General features: G+C 44.0%; 1 protein-coding gene across 1 annotated transcript in view; it reads right to left on the bottom strand.

Moving 5' to 3' along the window:
- DHX15 (DEAH-box helicase 15) overlaps positions 1-15,836 on the bottom strand; it is a 75,560-nt gene that overhangs the window by 23,077 nt on the left and 36,647 nt on the right. The window contains exons 7-10 of the mRNA XM_082267851.1: positions 11,977-12,063; positions 11,071-11,220; positions 10,591-10,699; positions 19-210 (exon numbers count right to left, since the gene is read on the bottom strand). Of these exons, the coding sequence (XP_082123977.1) occupies positions 19-210; positions 10,591-10,699; positions 11,071-11,220; positions 11,977-12,063 (538 nt within the window). The remainder of the gene's footprint in view (positions 1-18; positions 211-10,590; positions 10,700-11,070; positions 11,221-11,976; positions 12,064-15,836) is intronic.

The raw sequence follows: 15,836 nt of genomic DNA, 5'->3' as shown, positions 1-15,836 counted from the left end.
CAAGTACCCTGCTATTACCTGACAACATAGCAGTTATGGATAGGATCTCATTAGAACAGTTGTATTCACAACTGGCAATAACCATCTTGGCAAGCTGAGGGTCCAGAGGAAACTCCGCCATCATGGATCCCAGTTCAGTTAGGTCACCGTCATCGTTTAAGGCAGCCAGGTAATTCAGCAGCTCCAATGCTCGCATTAAAGTTTCAGGTGCTATGGTGGAAAAAAAGAAAAAAATGTACCATTAGTAACAAGAGAAAAATTACACCAGCCTTTGTGATAGTATTCTTGGTTTCTGAACAAGCCCCAACTCTTTACTATTCTACGGGACAGTTCAGCAACACCTTTGTATGCTATATCCTCAGTAAAAGTGATCCTTTTACTGGAACAGATGTTTGTGACTCAAGCAGCCAACCGTTCCTGTCAGTGGATGGATTCAAAGCTGAAACAGATCTTTAATGGATGCATTGGGCATTCACGGTTAGCGCCAAACTATTTAATTGCAAACTAAAAGGAATGATGTGCTGAAATCACAAGTCGGGTGAAAGAATTCCCTTGAAGGACGAAAAAAAAAACCCCCACACACAACATTGTGTATGTCAGTCACTTTATTAAAAAAATATGAAAGATATATTAAGCAGATTATAAATTAAGTGCACAAGAGCATAAAGTATTCTCTTCAGTCAGCAGCCCAACATGATTTCTTTCTTTACTATGAAAAACTCAGAGGGTTCTTGACAACCGTATCTTTAAAATATATTTTGCTATACATGTACAAGCATGTGCTTAGACAATTGAATTGTTTTATTATATATGTTTAACACCTGTAAAACTATTGCACAGGACCTCAAAAATGCAATTGTACCTAGAACTCAATAGTAAAGCATCTGCTTTGTGCCAAGTAATGCAGCACAGAAATTGTCAAATATCATTACGCTGCTGGGACAAGGTAGGTCCCCCCAATGTCCAGGCTTATATATTTTACATCTATTTTTACAGATGTCATTCAGCAAGACCGCCATGCCTGATACAAATAGCCCCCAAATAGTCTCTTGTACAACTAAATGCAAATAATGAGAAAAGCAAATAAAAGATTAATTTAGGTTAACGTTGCAGTAATACCTTAAACTGTCCACTCATTAAAAATAAGTAAATCCTCTTTAAAAAAAAATAAAAAATCTGCTAAACTATCCATTAGTCACATTTTGCAGACCTGGGAAAAATGTTAAAGAGTGAACAAGTTTTGTATGTGACATTTTTAAACACTATGCCATTTTAAGGAAACACGTGAAAGCAGCTTGCAAAAATCTGGTATTAACAAGGGAAGCAATAACATGCCATGTGTGATATTCTGCAGTGCTACAGAATGTGTCAAAAAACTGGACATTACATACATTTAATATTTAAGTCTAAAGCAAAACGCTCAGCCACAGCTACGATCAAGATGAGGTAGTTACTTAAAAGTGGACTTTTCAATAATAGGTTGATATAAATGAAATAGTCAAAATTAACAGGAAAAAGACCAAGTGGCCTTTTTTTTTTTTTGGACATTCCGGTCTAAAGAAAAGACCAAGGTTGTTCTAAGCATGTATATTCATATGGCACTTTTCCACTGCGAGTACTGGCTCGGCTCCACTCAGCACTGCTTGGCCCAGTTCGGTTTGCTTTTCCACTGCGTAGTACGAGTCGGCACGTTTCAGCACTGTATAGGCTCTACTCGGCACGTTTTGCTTTTCCACTTTAGTAAGTGGGTGGGATTACAACGATTCTCTGACCAATCAGTGGCTAGTAGTGACAAATAATCAAGGCTGCATGCGAAGCATTGTGGGATATGGTATAGGTACAGCCCGCTTGGAACCCCAACCGAGGTGGTACTGTTTAAGCGAGCCGTACCGTGTACTGGAAAAGCGCCACTGTACCAAACCGTTCAAACACGTACCATGCAGTGCAAAAGCGCCAAAGCGAGCCATACCATGCAGTGGAAAAGCACATATATATTCACTTATAGTTGACCTGTACTACCTTTGCTGGAAGTTAATTGCAAGAACCCCCTACTTGGCTCTCAATTTATTTAAACCAGCTTCCCCATCCAGAGTTCTGTAACTGTGATTGCATTAGAGATTATAAGGCTGCTACGACACTACTGGTTTTCTCCCCCTTGTGCAGGGGGACTGGTCTTTTGTAACCACAAAACAAAAAACACCACAAAGGATATAGTACTTTCTCAAGCTACCAAAACTTTTTTTTTTGGACATGTATAATGTAGTAACAAGACAGTACAAAAGGCCAAACCTCCCAACCCCCCCAGGGAACACTCTCCTCCCAACTACTTCCCCCCCAGCTCCTTCACCCCCAACAACCTCCTCACTCCTAAGTTTCCCCCTGTAATCCAGAGTCCCACCCAAGACCCTCTCTCTACCACCTAGCCCAGCTCCCCCTTTAGGGCTGCAACAAATTATTTTCATAATCGATTAGTTGGCCGATTATGGTTTTGAATAATCGATAAAAAAAAAAAAAAAGTGGGGTGTATAATTTAATGTAAAGTTTCAAATAAAAAAGGCAATTTATTCTTAAATATCTCTATGCAGTGGTAAATATAAATAACCAACTATATGGTTATTTATATTTACCACTGCATAGAGATAGAGTTAAACTGGATTTTTGACTTACCGTAAAATCCCTTTCTCTTAAGTTCATTGACAGACACAGTCTCTGATGTATATCAGTAGGGTTATGCTACCCCCTACAGGAGGACACTAGGCAGAAAAAGTTCTGGCTATGCTTATGGGCAAGTCCCATTGGGTACCCCCTCTCTTCCTGTATAGGATGTCAGTTTTGTATCAATGCAGTGTCAGAGAAATAATACCAACCCAACTCAAAATAGAGGGGCGGGTACTGCGTCCATCAATGAATTTAAGAGAAAAGGATTTTATGGTTAGTCAAAAATCCAGTTCTCTATCGTTCATTGACGGACGCAGTCTTTGATGCATATCAGAAGGGACGTCCCAAAGCAGTGCCATCAAATGAGGGGTGGGAACAGCAGAAAATTAAGTGCCCAAGGCTAAACATAGCCAACCAGGCAACATAGGACTCATCAGAAAAAGACGAGGCCCACCTGAAAAAAAAACATCAAACACCCTCAAGGAAGGCTAAGAAGCCCTCTTAAACAGAAGCCTGCAAATCTGTGCAGACAAAAGAGGCATCTGCAGATGCCAGCACATCCACCTAAATTTTGTGAAGGTATGAACAGACAACCAGGTAGCCGCCTTGCAAACCCAAAGCACAGATGCATAATGGCGAAAAGTCCAGGAAGCACTTCGTGCCCGAGTAGAATGCACTAACAGGGAAAAGAGAAACCTGACTCTTAATTGAATAAGCCTGCACCACTGTCTCATCCATCTGGAAATAGTCACAGCAGACGCAGGCAGACCTTTCTTTGTGCAAATTCCTTAGGATGTTTTGACTTAGGACACAAAGAGGGTAACACAATGTCCTTATTGAAGTGAAAACTGGAAACCACCTTTGGAAGGAAAAACGGATCCGGATGAAGTACCACTTTATCCCAGTGAACCACCAGATAGAGAGAACAGAACGCCATCAGTTCAGACACCCTGCACTCAGACGTAATAGCCACCAAGGCCACCTTCTGCGATAAGGTAAGCAGGGGAATCTCCTGAATACTTTCAAAAGGAGGTTTCTGAAGGACCGACAGCACCAAATTAAGGCCCCAAGGTGATAACGGAGGTTGCACCGGAGGTGCCAAAAATCGCACCCCTGGATGAAGTTACGCACCAGGGAATGGGTGGGTAATGGCCTTTGGAAGAAAATTGCCAAGGCCGAAACCTGACCCTTGATAGTATGCAAGGCCAACTTCTGATCAACTCCCCTTTGAAGGAAGGCCAAAATCCGAGCCACTGAGTAAGCACAAGGGGGAGCTCCAAGAGACTCACACCACGCAATATACGACTTTCACATACGATGATAAATCTTCCTAGAAGTCGATTTCTTCGCTTTAGGCAAAGTGGCAATCACTGAAACAGACAATCCCCTGTCCTTCAGCATCTGGCTTTCAACAGCCAAGCCGTCAAAGCCAGCGACTGTAAAGCAGGATGGAAGATTGGCCCCCGAGACCATAAATCCTCAGAGAGGAAGCCTCCAAGGAGCGTCTGCGACTAGCCACTCCAGAGCCACAAGAACAACCGGTATCCCTTCCACCTCAATCCTGCGGACAGGGTTCATACACATTTTTACCAATAAAATTCCATGACTTCACGTAAATATTCATGACCTAAAGTTTCATGAAATGTCTATGTATACATGTTAAATAAGAAGAAAATCCATGTCACACCCAGCTTATTTTTTACTAAAATAAATGACAATCTTTGTAGTGTACAGTACCTCTGCAGTTAGGGTTTCATTTCTGGATACAGCGTGACTCAAAATGGTCCCTTGTTTTACAGTGGATGAGATTGAAGCACCGCTGCCCGCAGCTGAGAGCCGGTGTCACTTCAGGCACACGGGTGAAAAAGCCAGCGATCGGATTGTAAGCCGTCGAGCACGCAGCTGCAGACTGGTGCTTTGCACCTTTAGCATGGCTAGACAGCGCTGCCTCTCCCATGTTCGAAATGTCAAAACGCTTTACGACACACTGTACATTTAGCACGTCCCGGGTCCTGATCTTTCTCCAGCCACCTCTCATACTTTTCGTCATGAAGCCATACATTTTTAAAGCTGCATTTCCCTGGCATTGCTGTAACACTGTGAACACATTAACTTTAGCTGAAACGGTTACCCCGGTTTGTAATTTGACCAATATACTGTAACTGGAAAAAGATTAATGGCCGCTCCTGCTTGGGGTTAAGGCATCAGTTCAGGCAGTCATGATGGAGGTTCAAGCGGACTGGTATGGATGGCAGTCTGATGCACAAAAAGCAGCACCTACTCTTTTAGGCCCAAGCCACAGTCATGAGGTGCAGGCGGACTGGTATGGATGGCACAGATCTGATGCACAAATGCGGCACTTACTCTTGGAGAAAGAACAGTAAATGGGTGCTCCTGCTTGCCGGAATAAAGTAGTTCAGGCAGTCATGAAGGTGCAGCTGGACACTGTGATATGGATGGCACAGTTAAATGCACAAAATGCGGCGCTTACTACTCTTAGGCCGAAGCTACAGTCCGACAAACAGGCCGAAAAGAGTTAACAGAAAGGCGCCACTCAGTGGATTGGATGCTTAATAATTTTATTGACATATTTTACATTGGTATAAGCGTATAGGACTGGTAGGTGTCCTTCCGGGTCTGCAGTTTGCCCTTACTGTCAGTCACTGGCCAGCAGCAGCCGAGGACATGAACCAATCAGGCAGCGGGGAGGGCCGGCCGCGGTTTGCCCCGAGACTGACTGGCCAGCAGCAACAGCCGGGAGATTACAACCAATCAGGCAGCGGAAGCGTCACGGGAGGGCGGGCCGGCCGCATGAACGTGATGACGCGGGGGTGCGGTAACCAAAACTGTTACCGCCCCCTTACGCGTCATCACGCTCATGAGGCCGGCCCGCCCTCCAGTGACACTTCCGCTGTCTGATTGGTTGTAATCTCCCGGCTGTTGCTGCTGGCCAGTCTCAGGGCAAACCGCGGCCGGCCCTTCCCGCTGCCTGATTGGTTCATCTCTTCGGCTGCTGCTGGCCAGTGACAGTAAGGGCATACCGCGGACCCGGAAGGACGCTTACACCGATTTAAATACAGTATGTGGCAATAAAATCATTAGGGAATAAAATTATACAAAAAAATCATTAAGCATCCGCTCCCCGCTCCTCCACAGTTCTCATATTCCATGACTTTTCCAAAACCTAGTGGGGTTTACTAATTCTCCATGACTTTCCCAGGCCTGGAAAGTGTCATCTAAAAATTCCATGACTTTTCCAGGACCGTACGAACCCTGTGCGGAAGAAGTCTTGGCAGCAATTTGAGAGGAGGAAAGGCAAGCACCAGCTGATACTGACCCTACCGGACCACCAGTGCATCTGCGGTGTCTGCCAGATGGTCCCAGGAGCAGGCCACAAACCTCTGCACTCTTCGGTTGATCCGAGACGCCAACAGATCCACATCTGGAGTGCCCCAACTAAGGCACAACTGCCGGAAAACATCCGGATAAAGAGACCATTCCCCTGCATCCAAGGCCTGTTGGCTGAGGTAATCTACCTGACACTCCTGGAATGTGAATAGCGGAGAGAGCTGGAACAAAGTGTTCAGACCACTGAAGGGTGCCTGCCACTTCTAAAGCCGCAAGGACACTTTTGTGCCCCCTTGGTGATTGACCTAACCCATGGCATTGTCCGATTGGATTGCGCACCGGACAACCCTGCAGGTGCTCGGTCCAGTGGACTAGGCAAAACATTGATAGGTAACCTGGACTCTTCCAGGGACCATACTCCCTGAGCAGACAACCTGCTGAGAACCCCTCTCAACCCGGACAGACTGGCATCCATGGTGATCATCATCAAATACACAGGGAGGAAGGATTTTCCTAGCTTGAGCATCAGGGACCGAAGCCACCATACCAGGGACTCCCTGGTCACCTGGCTCAGATGGATCTGGTTGTCCAGGAAACTTGGATTCTTGTTCCATATGAGAAGGATTTCCTTCTGGAGGATCCGCACGTGGAATTGAGCGAAGGAGACCGCCAACAGTCCCAGAACGCTCATACAGGTCCGAAGGGACGATCATTTTCTGGACAGCAACAGCTGAACCACAGTCTGGAGTTTTTGAAGTTTTTTCGGAGGAAGAAACACCCTGGCTGAGGAAGAGTCTAAAGTCAGGCCCAGATAGTCCAGTCTCATGGAAGGGACCAAGGATGACTTCTGAAGGTTCAGAATCCACCCAAACTCCTCCAGAGTTCTCATGGTGATGGTGATATCCAATTTTATTTCCAGCACCGTAGGAGACTCTGCATGTAGAAGTAGATCGTCCAGGTACCCCAGGACCAATATCCCCAGCTGCCGCAACAGTGCCAGGACCTAAGCCAACATTTTTGTGAAGACCCCAGGAGCAGAGGCAAGACCAAAAGGGGCAACGCGACAGACTGATAGTGATCCTCTCCCACGGCAAAACAGAGAAACCGTTGGTGTCGTGTACATATTGGTATGTAAAGGTAGGCATCTTTGAAGTCCATGGAGGCCAGGAAATCCCCGATGTAGGGAAGCCACCACCGTGCCAACTGATTCCACCTTGAATTTTTGAACTCGCCCAAAGCAATTCAGTGCCTTCAGGTCCAGGATCGGACACACCTTGCCTTCCTTCCTGGGGATCCTAAACAGGTTTGAATAAAAACCCTGAAAACGTTCCTTGCACTGAACCGAAAATATTACACCCTGTTTACCAGATCCGGAACTGCCCCAAAGAGAGCCTGTAAGCGATCCGGGGATAGTCGCACATTGGAATGAAAAAACCTTACCAGAGGTACGGATTGAAACTCGATCTTGTAACCATATGATCTGAACCCATTTGTCTTGTATCCAGGACAGCCACAAACCGGCTAAGACGTCACCCTAGATTCGGGTGAGGGCGCACCTTCAGGCCGAGGTGACTTTGTCCCCCGGTCTGGAGAAACTAGATTTTTGTTTGCCAGACCAGTTTGCGAAACAAGGGCAACCGTAAACACCAGACTTTTCTGCCCGTTGGATCCTTAAAGGACCGGGAATCCTCCACTGGGATTATGGTAGCTTTATTCAGTCTTGATACCGAAGGGTTCCACCGTAGGTGGCACAGTCCACTTCTTTATAAGACACTCCTCAAAAGGGTAGCGTCAAGCGCTTAGGCACCCCACGGGAACGCTTTGGGCGGTCCCATTCTCTTGAGCATGGCGTCAAAATACGCGGGAAAGGGCAAAACCTTTGCCGCTCTGAATGACTTGCGAGTGCCAAAACGTAACCTGCACCTCCGTCACAGCTGTGTCCTCCAATTTAAGGGTCTCACGCACAGATACAACCATTGCGTCCCCCAGCACCTTATCTTGCACGGCAGTAAAGGTAGAAATGTCTGCGGTGGCTGAGTCAGACTCAGAATCTGAGACATCAGATAAGGCAGGGGTTGGCAGAGGGCGTTTTTTAGCACCTCGCCCTTTAAAGGCTACCTCAACCTGGGACACAAACGATTCCAGGACCGCCGAAATGGCATCTATAGACCACTGCGGTTCGGAAGGCCCTGCGGCCTCCTTGAGGGGGTCAGATGGGGACAAATGATCTTTAGGGTCCATGTTGCACCAGGGGAACCCGTCAGCAAAAGTTGAAAACAAAGTGACCAAAAATGTATTTATGTTTTTTTTAAAAAGCATTCCACCACGCCACAATGCCCCCCAGAGGTCAGGCAAAGTGCACTGGAGAGCCCCAGGCTCAGTGTACCAAAGATGCACCAGGAGGCCTAGAAAGTCTGCACAGCGCGTCAGCAGCAATCTCGATCCAAAAAGGGAGGATCTGAGAAACAGCCCAGGGTATAGGGAGGGGCTCCACCCACAAAAAAACGCCTCCAGGAACTCCCATTCTGATTCCTATTAGAGAAGACCACCGAAAAATGGCCGTGCTGGGTGTACCAAGATCGCCGCCGATGATCTCAGCACACGAGGCTACAAGAGAATGGTGGCCTGCAGAGCAACTGAGGGCCCTCGAGGGGACCCCCCAGACTCCAAAATGGGATCCAACATTTACTCACCATAAAGTAACAGGCGGGCGCCATCTCCTGACAGAACCCCTCTCCGCCGAAGTGGGGGGCTGTTGGCTAAATAGGAACGCTGCCACTCAGGCCTAGACCCAGTCGTGTGCGACCTGGAGAGAAGTTTAACTCACAGGGCCAGTCCCTGTCCAGTGGGACTATGTCGCAGCCGACCCAGCTCAGAGCTAAGACGGCGCGCTCAATGGCTGGCTGGGGTGACCACTGGATCTATACATCCAGCACGTCGACCGGATCCAGCTTAGTTTCTTGTAGATCTCAGAGAAAAAAATCCAGAGAAAAAGCGAACTAAAAAAAAGAATCTAGAAAAAAAAAAAAAATAATAAATTTCCCAGGACCAGGGATCCCAGCAAGGAACTAGGTTCTTACTCCTGACTAGGCAGATTAAAACGGACATCCTATGCAGGAAGACAGAGGGTATACCACCTGGGACTGCCCATACGCCTGTGGCCAGAACTTTTTTTCTGCCTAGTGTCCTACTCCTGTGGGGGGCAGCATAAACCTAATGAAATGCTTTAGAGACTGCATCAGTCAATGAATGATTGAGAAATCTCTAATTCACTCTGAGAACACCAGACAGAAGAGAAGAGAACTACTGTATATACTATTAGAGGTATATATATATATATATATATATATATATATATATATTAGAGGTTGAATCTGGTAAATATGAGACTCCAAGATCTTATTTTTTATTTAAAGAAAAAGAATATTAAAAAAGTTTATGATTTTCAGAAAGAACAGTAATATAATATTGTATGACAGATTCCCTTGTCATAGGTAGGTGGCTTGATAAAAGCTACCTGCACCGGCTGTCACTTATGCTGGCCATACAAAACAATGTCTTCCTCTAAAATAAATTTTAAGAAAGTTTGTTCGATTTTCTAATCGTTGGTGGGGACGTCCGTTTTCGACCACAGTAACGGTAAATTCAAAGAAGCAGAATAGAAAATTTCTTGGTCAAAGAAATTCTCAGATAGTGTAAGTGGTTTTCCTTCAGAAATGACTATATATATATATATATATATATATATATCATATGATACATGGGCATTTTAACTAGGAGTCAGACATGAAACTATATAAAAAGGTGGAAGGGAGATAGTACTAAAAGCTGAGACTTTTTTTCATGGATAGGATCATTTTAAATATAATGCACAATACTGGTAAAAGTTTACTTTAAATGGAATTGTAATGCCTTAAATCACCTCCAGTCTATCAGTTTCCACCTTCAAATGCTGATCTTCCCCGTACAGAAAGTCTTTAAAGTGATGTTAACAAATCATACATTCTGTATGCAAGCCAACTAATCAGCTGACCAACTAATCGATTATGAAAATAGTTGACCACTATTTTCATAATTGATTAGTTGTCGATTAATCGCTTAGTTGTTTCGGCCCTATAATTTTTATTATAGAAATGGTAGCTTGCTGTTTTGTATAGATTTTTGGAGCCACCTTCCCTAATTATTGGGTAACATCACCATGTTACACATCACTATCAGGATGACTTTAAAAAAAAAAAAAAAAAAAAATTGTACCCATCACTTCTGCACTTTTGTGTAGGCAGACTGTAGTAGGTGGACCTGCTGGACCCCTCCCACAGCTAGTCTCTCAGCATTGGCCATGTGCAGCAAAGTGGCGTCACCGTTAATTTTACAAGGCGATGTCTGTGTTTGCAAAGACACACAAAAAAAAAAAAAAAACACAACTACCAGCCTATGCACAGTTTTATATTTTAGATAATTTAAGAAGATACACAATGTCTGTGTATTCTTTAAAAAGGATTGCTGAGCTTGTAAGATATTTCAGCCACACATGGCCTGGGATTAAGGTTTTGCATACACTGCACAGCAAAATAATCCCCTTACCTGGAGGATCCATAAAGTCAAAGTGGACCAAGTCATCAATACCAAGCTTTTTCAACTGCAGCACCACGGAACCCAAATTTGACCTCAAAATTTCAGGGTATGTGTTATCCTAAAGAAGAATAGAGATATACATTTAATAGGTGATACTACACAAACCTTTAAAATTATTTATTTTTATAGCAATTACTGTCAGCCTCTAAATAAAGTTAAAGTTGACCATCAGGATTATATTTCCATAAAGCTGTGGACAAATACAAAAATAGACCATTAAAGTTGTCTTTTAATTCAGTAAGTATTCATTAAAAATAATTCAGTAAACTGGAACTTCTCCATGCCAGTGATTGCATGCCACAGGATCCCTCCCCTCCCCCCCGGCCAAAGAAAAAAAAAAAGTAAAGAAGCAGAATAGGAATAGTCAATGCAAACTACATATCTTACCAACAGCAAAGAATGTCTTAATGTAGGTTAATAAAGTTATACCTGCATTTCAGTTTTGTAGGCTTTCTCTGTGTAAAGTCTAAAGCACTTTCCTGGCCTAGTACGACCGGCACGACCTGCCCTTTGCTGTGCTGAAGCCTTGCTGATAGCTGTCACCAGAAGGGACTCTACTCTAATGCGAGGGTTGTACACCTAGAATAAATCAAACAGAAAATTATTGACAATGCTACATTGTGAACATTTTGCACAGCACTATGAAATATACCACTGCACTGACATTACTACACTGCATCCCTTTAAACTGCTGGTCCTCCAGATACATTTTAAAGGCGATTACAGACATCGAATGTAATTCAGGCCGCATTGTTGTGCACATCGCACGTGATGTCTTTGCAATGCGAATATAGCCATACAGTTTGTATGGCTGAAATCGCATAGCATCTACATCAAAATGGTGCAGAACCCTTCTTTTGTCCGCACTGGAATCTTATCACATAGGTGTTCAGACCCATGCGATCTGATCCCATCCAATTCCACAGTTCGCACCGCAATCTGCAAACTGATTTGGGGTTGTCCTTAACTTTATATTGACACTCACATCAGTTCGCAGAACACAGTGTGAACTGCCTGCGATTGAGATATGTGATGTACAGGAATCGCTAGGATTCCCGCATTACATCAGTGTGCACCTAGCCTGAGGCATGGTGCATCTCTGTATAGATGTAGACAAAAGTATATGAATGTGCAATTTACCAACTGTAACTGTAGAATAGAAACCCATCAACCCAGCAGAGGAAAGCTGGTGTGGCACCTACTGGTAAAGGTCCACAAACTTTAGCAAAGCTAAAATTGTGGCCAAATTTGATAAGAATTCTATACAACGGTTCTTAATTGTTATCAGACTTAACTCAGGACTGCTTAAATTCTAAAGACTAGGACTCAACATACCTTTTGCTTAGCAAAACCAGGATCAATCACAAATACAACACCATCAATAGTCAATGAGGTCTCAGCAATATTGGTGGAAACGACAACCTGTAAAAGAAGAAGACATTGCAAACAACTTTTAAAAGACAGTACAGGCACCATGACATCTACGTGTATTAATAGGCACGGGACTGAAAATTATCATGATTTTATCATCGGAAACCATCACTGGTAGAGGTGCGCAGAAAGGAAATTTTGGTGCCAAAACCAAAAAAAGCAGAATTCATTTGACCGAAAACCGAAACCAAAAATGACAGTTTTTACAAAATATTTATATAGAATTGTATTATATTCCACTATTTAATATCATGAATTTAAAATTGCCAGCCATTATTGGCCCCTTTCGTGCAAGAAAAGCTCCAGAAAAATGCATCCCTTTAAATACTGTGTATGTTTTCACACTGGTCCATTGTACTTCTGTTGTGGTGTTAAAAATCTTGCTTGTTGCATTTTTGGTCAGAAAAAAAAAAAAAAAACACCGCACCTCCCCGCTGAAATGCATTGAAAACACAACAACACACGTGTTCCGTCTTAAAGTGGTTTTTGAATTACATGACCTATAAAAACAAATTATAAGCACAGTAAAATAGAGGCAAAATTGCCATGTTTTCAGTGCCATTATCGCCACATTTTCCTCTTAGCAAAAGGCCGATAACACCATTTTCAGCCTGTATGTTTTTGCGGCCAAAATTTGGTGCATCCCTATTCACTTGTGTAGGAAATGGTGTCTCCATGTTTCAGGCATTCTAGGACACCAAAATTTCAGATTCCTGTTGAGGCAGTCATACTTTCCTTAGCATCCAAGACATACACCCAGTTGTGTACTTGTCCCCAGTTATGCAGTCTCATCTACTGTGATATATTATTATTATTATACAGGATTTATATAGCGCCAACAGTTTGCGCAGCGCTTTACAATGTGAGGGAAGACAATACAGTTACAATACAGTTCAAAACAGGAGGAAGTAGTGGGCCCTGCTCGTTAGAGCTTACAATCTAGAAGGGAGGGTCAAGTGAAACAAAAAGGCAATAACCGTGGGGGATGGGTTGATGGAGAAAATGGAGGTACATTTATTAGGGGCTGGTAGGATAGGCTTCTCTGAAAAGGAGGGTTTTCAGAGATCGCCTAAAAGCTAATAGAGTAGGAGATAATCGGACAGATAAGGGTAAGGAGTTCCATAGGATTGGAGAGGCTCTGCAAAAGTCCTGGAGGCGAGAATGGGAGGAGGTGACGAGGGGGCTAGAGAGCTGGAGGTTTTGAGAGGAATGAAGAGAGCGATTTGGTTGGTATTTTGAGACGAGGCTGGTGATGTAGCTGGGGGCTAAGCTGTGGATTGCTTTGTAAGATGTTAGTATTTTGAATTTAATTTGTTGGGTGAGCGGAAGCCAGTGGAGGGCTTGACAGAGAGGAGTAGCGGACACTGAGCGATTGGTGAGGTGGACGAGTCTGGCGGCAGCATTCATGATGGATTGAAGGGGGGTATGCCAACGAGAAGGGAATTGCAGTAGTCGAGGCGCGAGATGACCAGAGAGTGAACTAGGAGTTTTGTTGTGTCTTTGGTTAGAAAGGGGCGTATTTTGGAGATGTTGCGGAGGCTGAGGCGGCAAGATTTGGACAGCGATTGGATGTGGGGTTTAAAGGAGAGTTCAGAGTCCAGGAAAACACCTAAGACCTTGGCATGCGGGGATGGGCTGATAGTAATGCCATCGATGATATACTGTCCATATGTCTATAGGTGCTCAATATCTATAGGACAGCAGCAAGCATGTGTAAAGAAAAGTTAGTTAAGATCTTTACAGTATATACACAAAACTGATCTGAAGGGGACAATATAGCTAAAAAAAACAATTTCCACTGTAAGATGTGCAGGAATCAGCAGGAGCTCTGATGGGTTCGTGCTTGCTATAACCAATGTATAAAACCGATAAACCAGAGGCAAAAAAGCTCCACCCAATTTATGGGAGAAGGATTTTTTCTGACGGTTATTCAGCCCAGCTTAGCTATGACATACCAAAGAGTAGTCGTCACATAAAAGTCCTCTGTATATACAAAAATGGTCGAAAGTATTGTGACGCCTGCCTTTACACGCACATGAACTTTAATGGCATCCCAATATTGAGTTGGCTCACCCTCTTCAGCCATAACAGCTTCAATTTTTCTGGGAAGGCTGTCTAAAAGGTTTAAGAGTGTCGATGGGAATGTTTGACTATTCTTCTAGAAGCGCATTTGGGAGGTCAGGCACTGATGTTGGATGAGAAGGCCTGGCTCGCAGTCTCCCCTCTAATTCATCCCAAAGGTGTTCTATCAGGTCAGGACTGTGCAGGCCAGTCAAGTTCCTCCATTCCAAACTCGCTCATCCATAGCTTTATGAGCCTTGCTTTGTGCACTGGTGCGCAGTTGGAACAGGAAGGGGCCATCCACCAACTGTTCCCACAAAGTTGGGAGCATGAAATTGTCCAAAATGTCTTGGTATGCTGACGCCTAAAGAGTTCCCTTCACTGGAACTAAGGGCAAAGCCCAACCCCTACAAACCCACCCCACACCAAATGATTTGGATCAGTGCACAAAGCAAGGTCCATAAAGACATGGATGAGTGAGTAATGCCTCGTACACACGCAACGATTATCGGCCGACCGATTGTCCGTCTTTTGTCCAGAGTGGTGTTTTGTTGGTTGGAATGTGCCTAGACTGCACACGAATTTTCTCGGCCAACAAAAATCAACTTCAGAAGTGATGTCATGTGCTGGTTTACTTTCCGTGTGTTTTTTCTTCTCTGAGCATGCCCAGTCTTGCGCATCAGATTTTTGTCTGCCGAAATCTGTACTGACTGACGGAAAATTGGCCGCTGTGTTTACGGCCAACAAAAATTTTATAGCCTGCACACCAGATTTTTTTCGGCCGAAAAGTCGCAGTCGGTTGTCGAAAACCTCATACTAAAGCCGAAAATAGGCCGATCGGACGTTGGCCGAAAATTCCCGGCCAATAATCGATACGTGTGTACGGGGCTTTAGGGGTAGAGGAACTTGACTAGCTTGCCTAGTCCTGACCTCAACCCGATAGAACACCTTCGGGATGAATTAGAGCAGAGACTGCGAGCTAGGCCTTCTCGTCCAACATCAGCGATTGAGCTCACAAATGCGCTTCTGGAAGAATGGTCAAACATTCCCATAGACACACTCCTAAACCTTGTGGACAGCCTTACCAGAACATATGAAGCCGTTACAGTAGCAAAGGGTGGGTCAACTCAATATTTAACCCTACGGACTAAGACTGGGATGTCATTAAAGTTCATGTGCGTGTAAAGGCAGGCGACCCAATACTTTTGACAATATAGTGTACATGTTACTCTGAATGTGTAGAACAATTACAGCCATGAAAAAACAGTGAACAGTGTTGTTTCCGCTTACTGATTAAAAATAGTTTTGAGTTGTCACAAATTCCTCTGCGGTTATATTAAACATATTCAAGCACATAAATGTAAAAGCAAACACCTTCACATCTTCCAAGACTGAGCATGCCTCATCAGCAAAACTACATTTGCTCTGTGTTGGAAATGTCATCTGTGGACAGCGGGATTATGTGAACGTAGCAGAAGGGGATACCTGGGTATCTATCGAGGCTTAAAATTAATTTATAGCCATAGCCAATCATTAACATGATTTCTTAATCGTTGCGGAGTAACAGCACCTGGTACATGCAATGCAGCAGTAAATGAAATTTTATGGATGACTATAAATTCAGTATCTCCTTTATTAATTCCAGACACATAGAAGTGCCCTTATACATTATTTTACAATGCAAGCCACATGAAATGAAGAGG

The sequence above is a fragment of the Pelophylax lessonae genome, assembly GCF_965119305.1.
Source record: "Pelophylax lessonae genome assembly, chromosome: 1".
Lineage (NCBI taxonomy): Eukaryota > Metazoa > Chordata > Amphibia > Anura > Ranidae > Pelophylax > Pelophylax lessonae.
The sequence above is the reverse complement of the archived record's forward strand: the minus strand, read 5'-3'. Positions and strand labels throughout refer to the sequence as shown.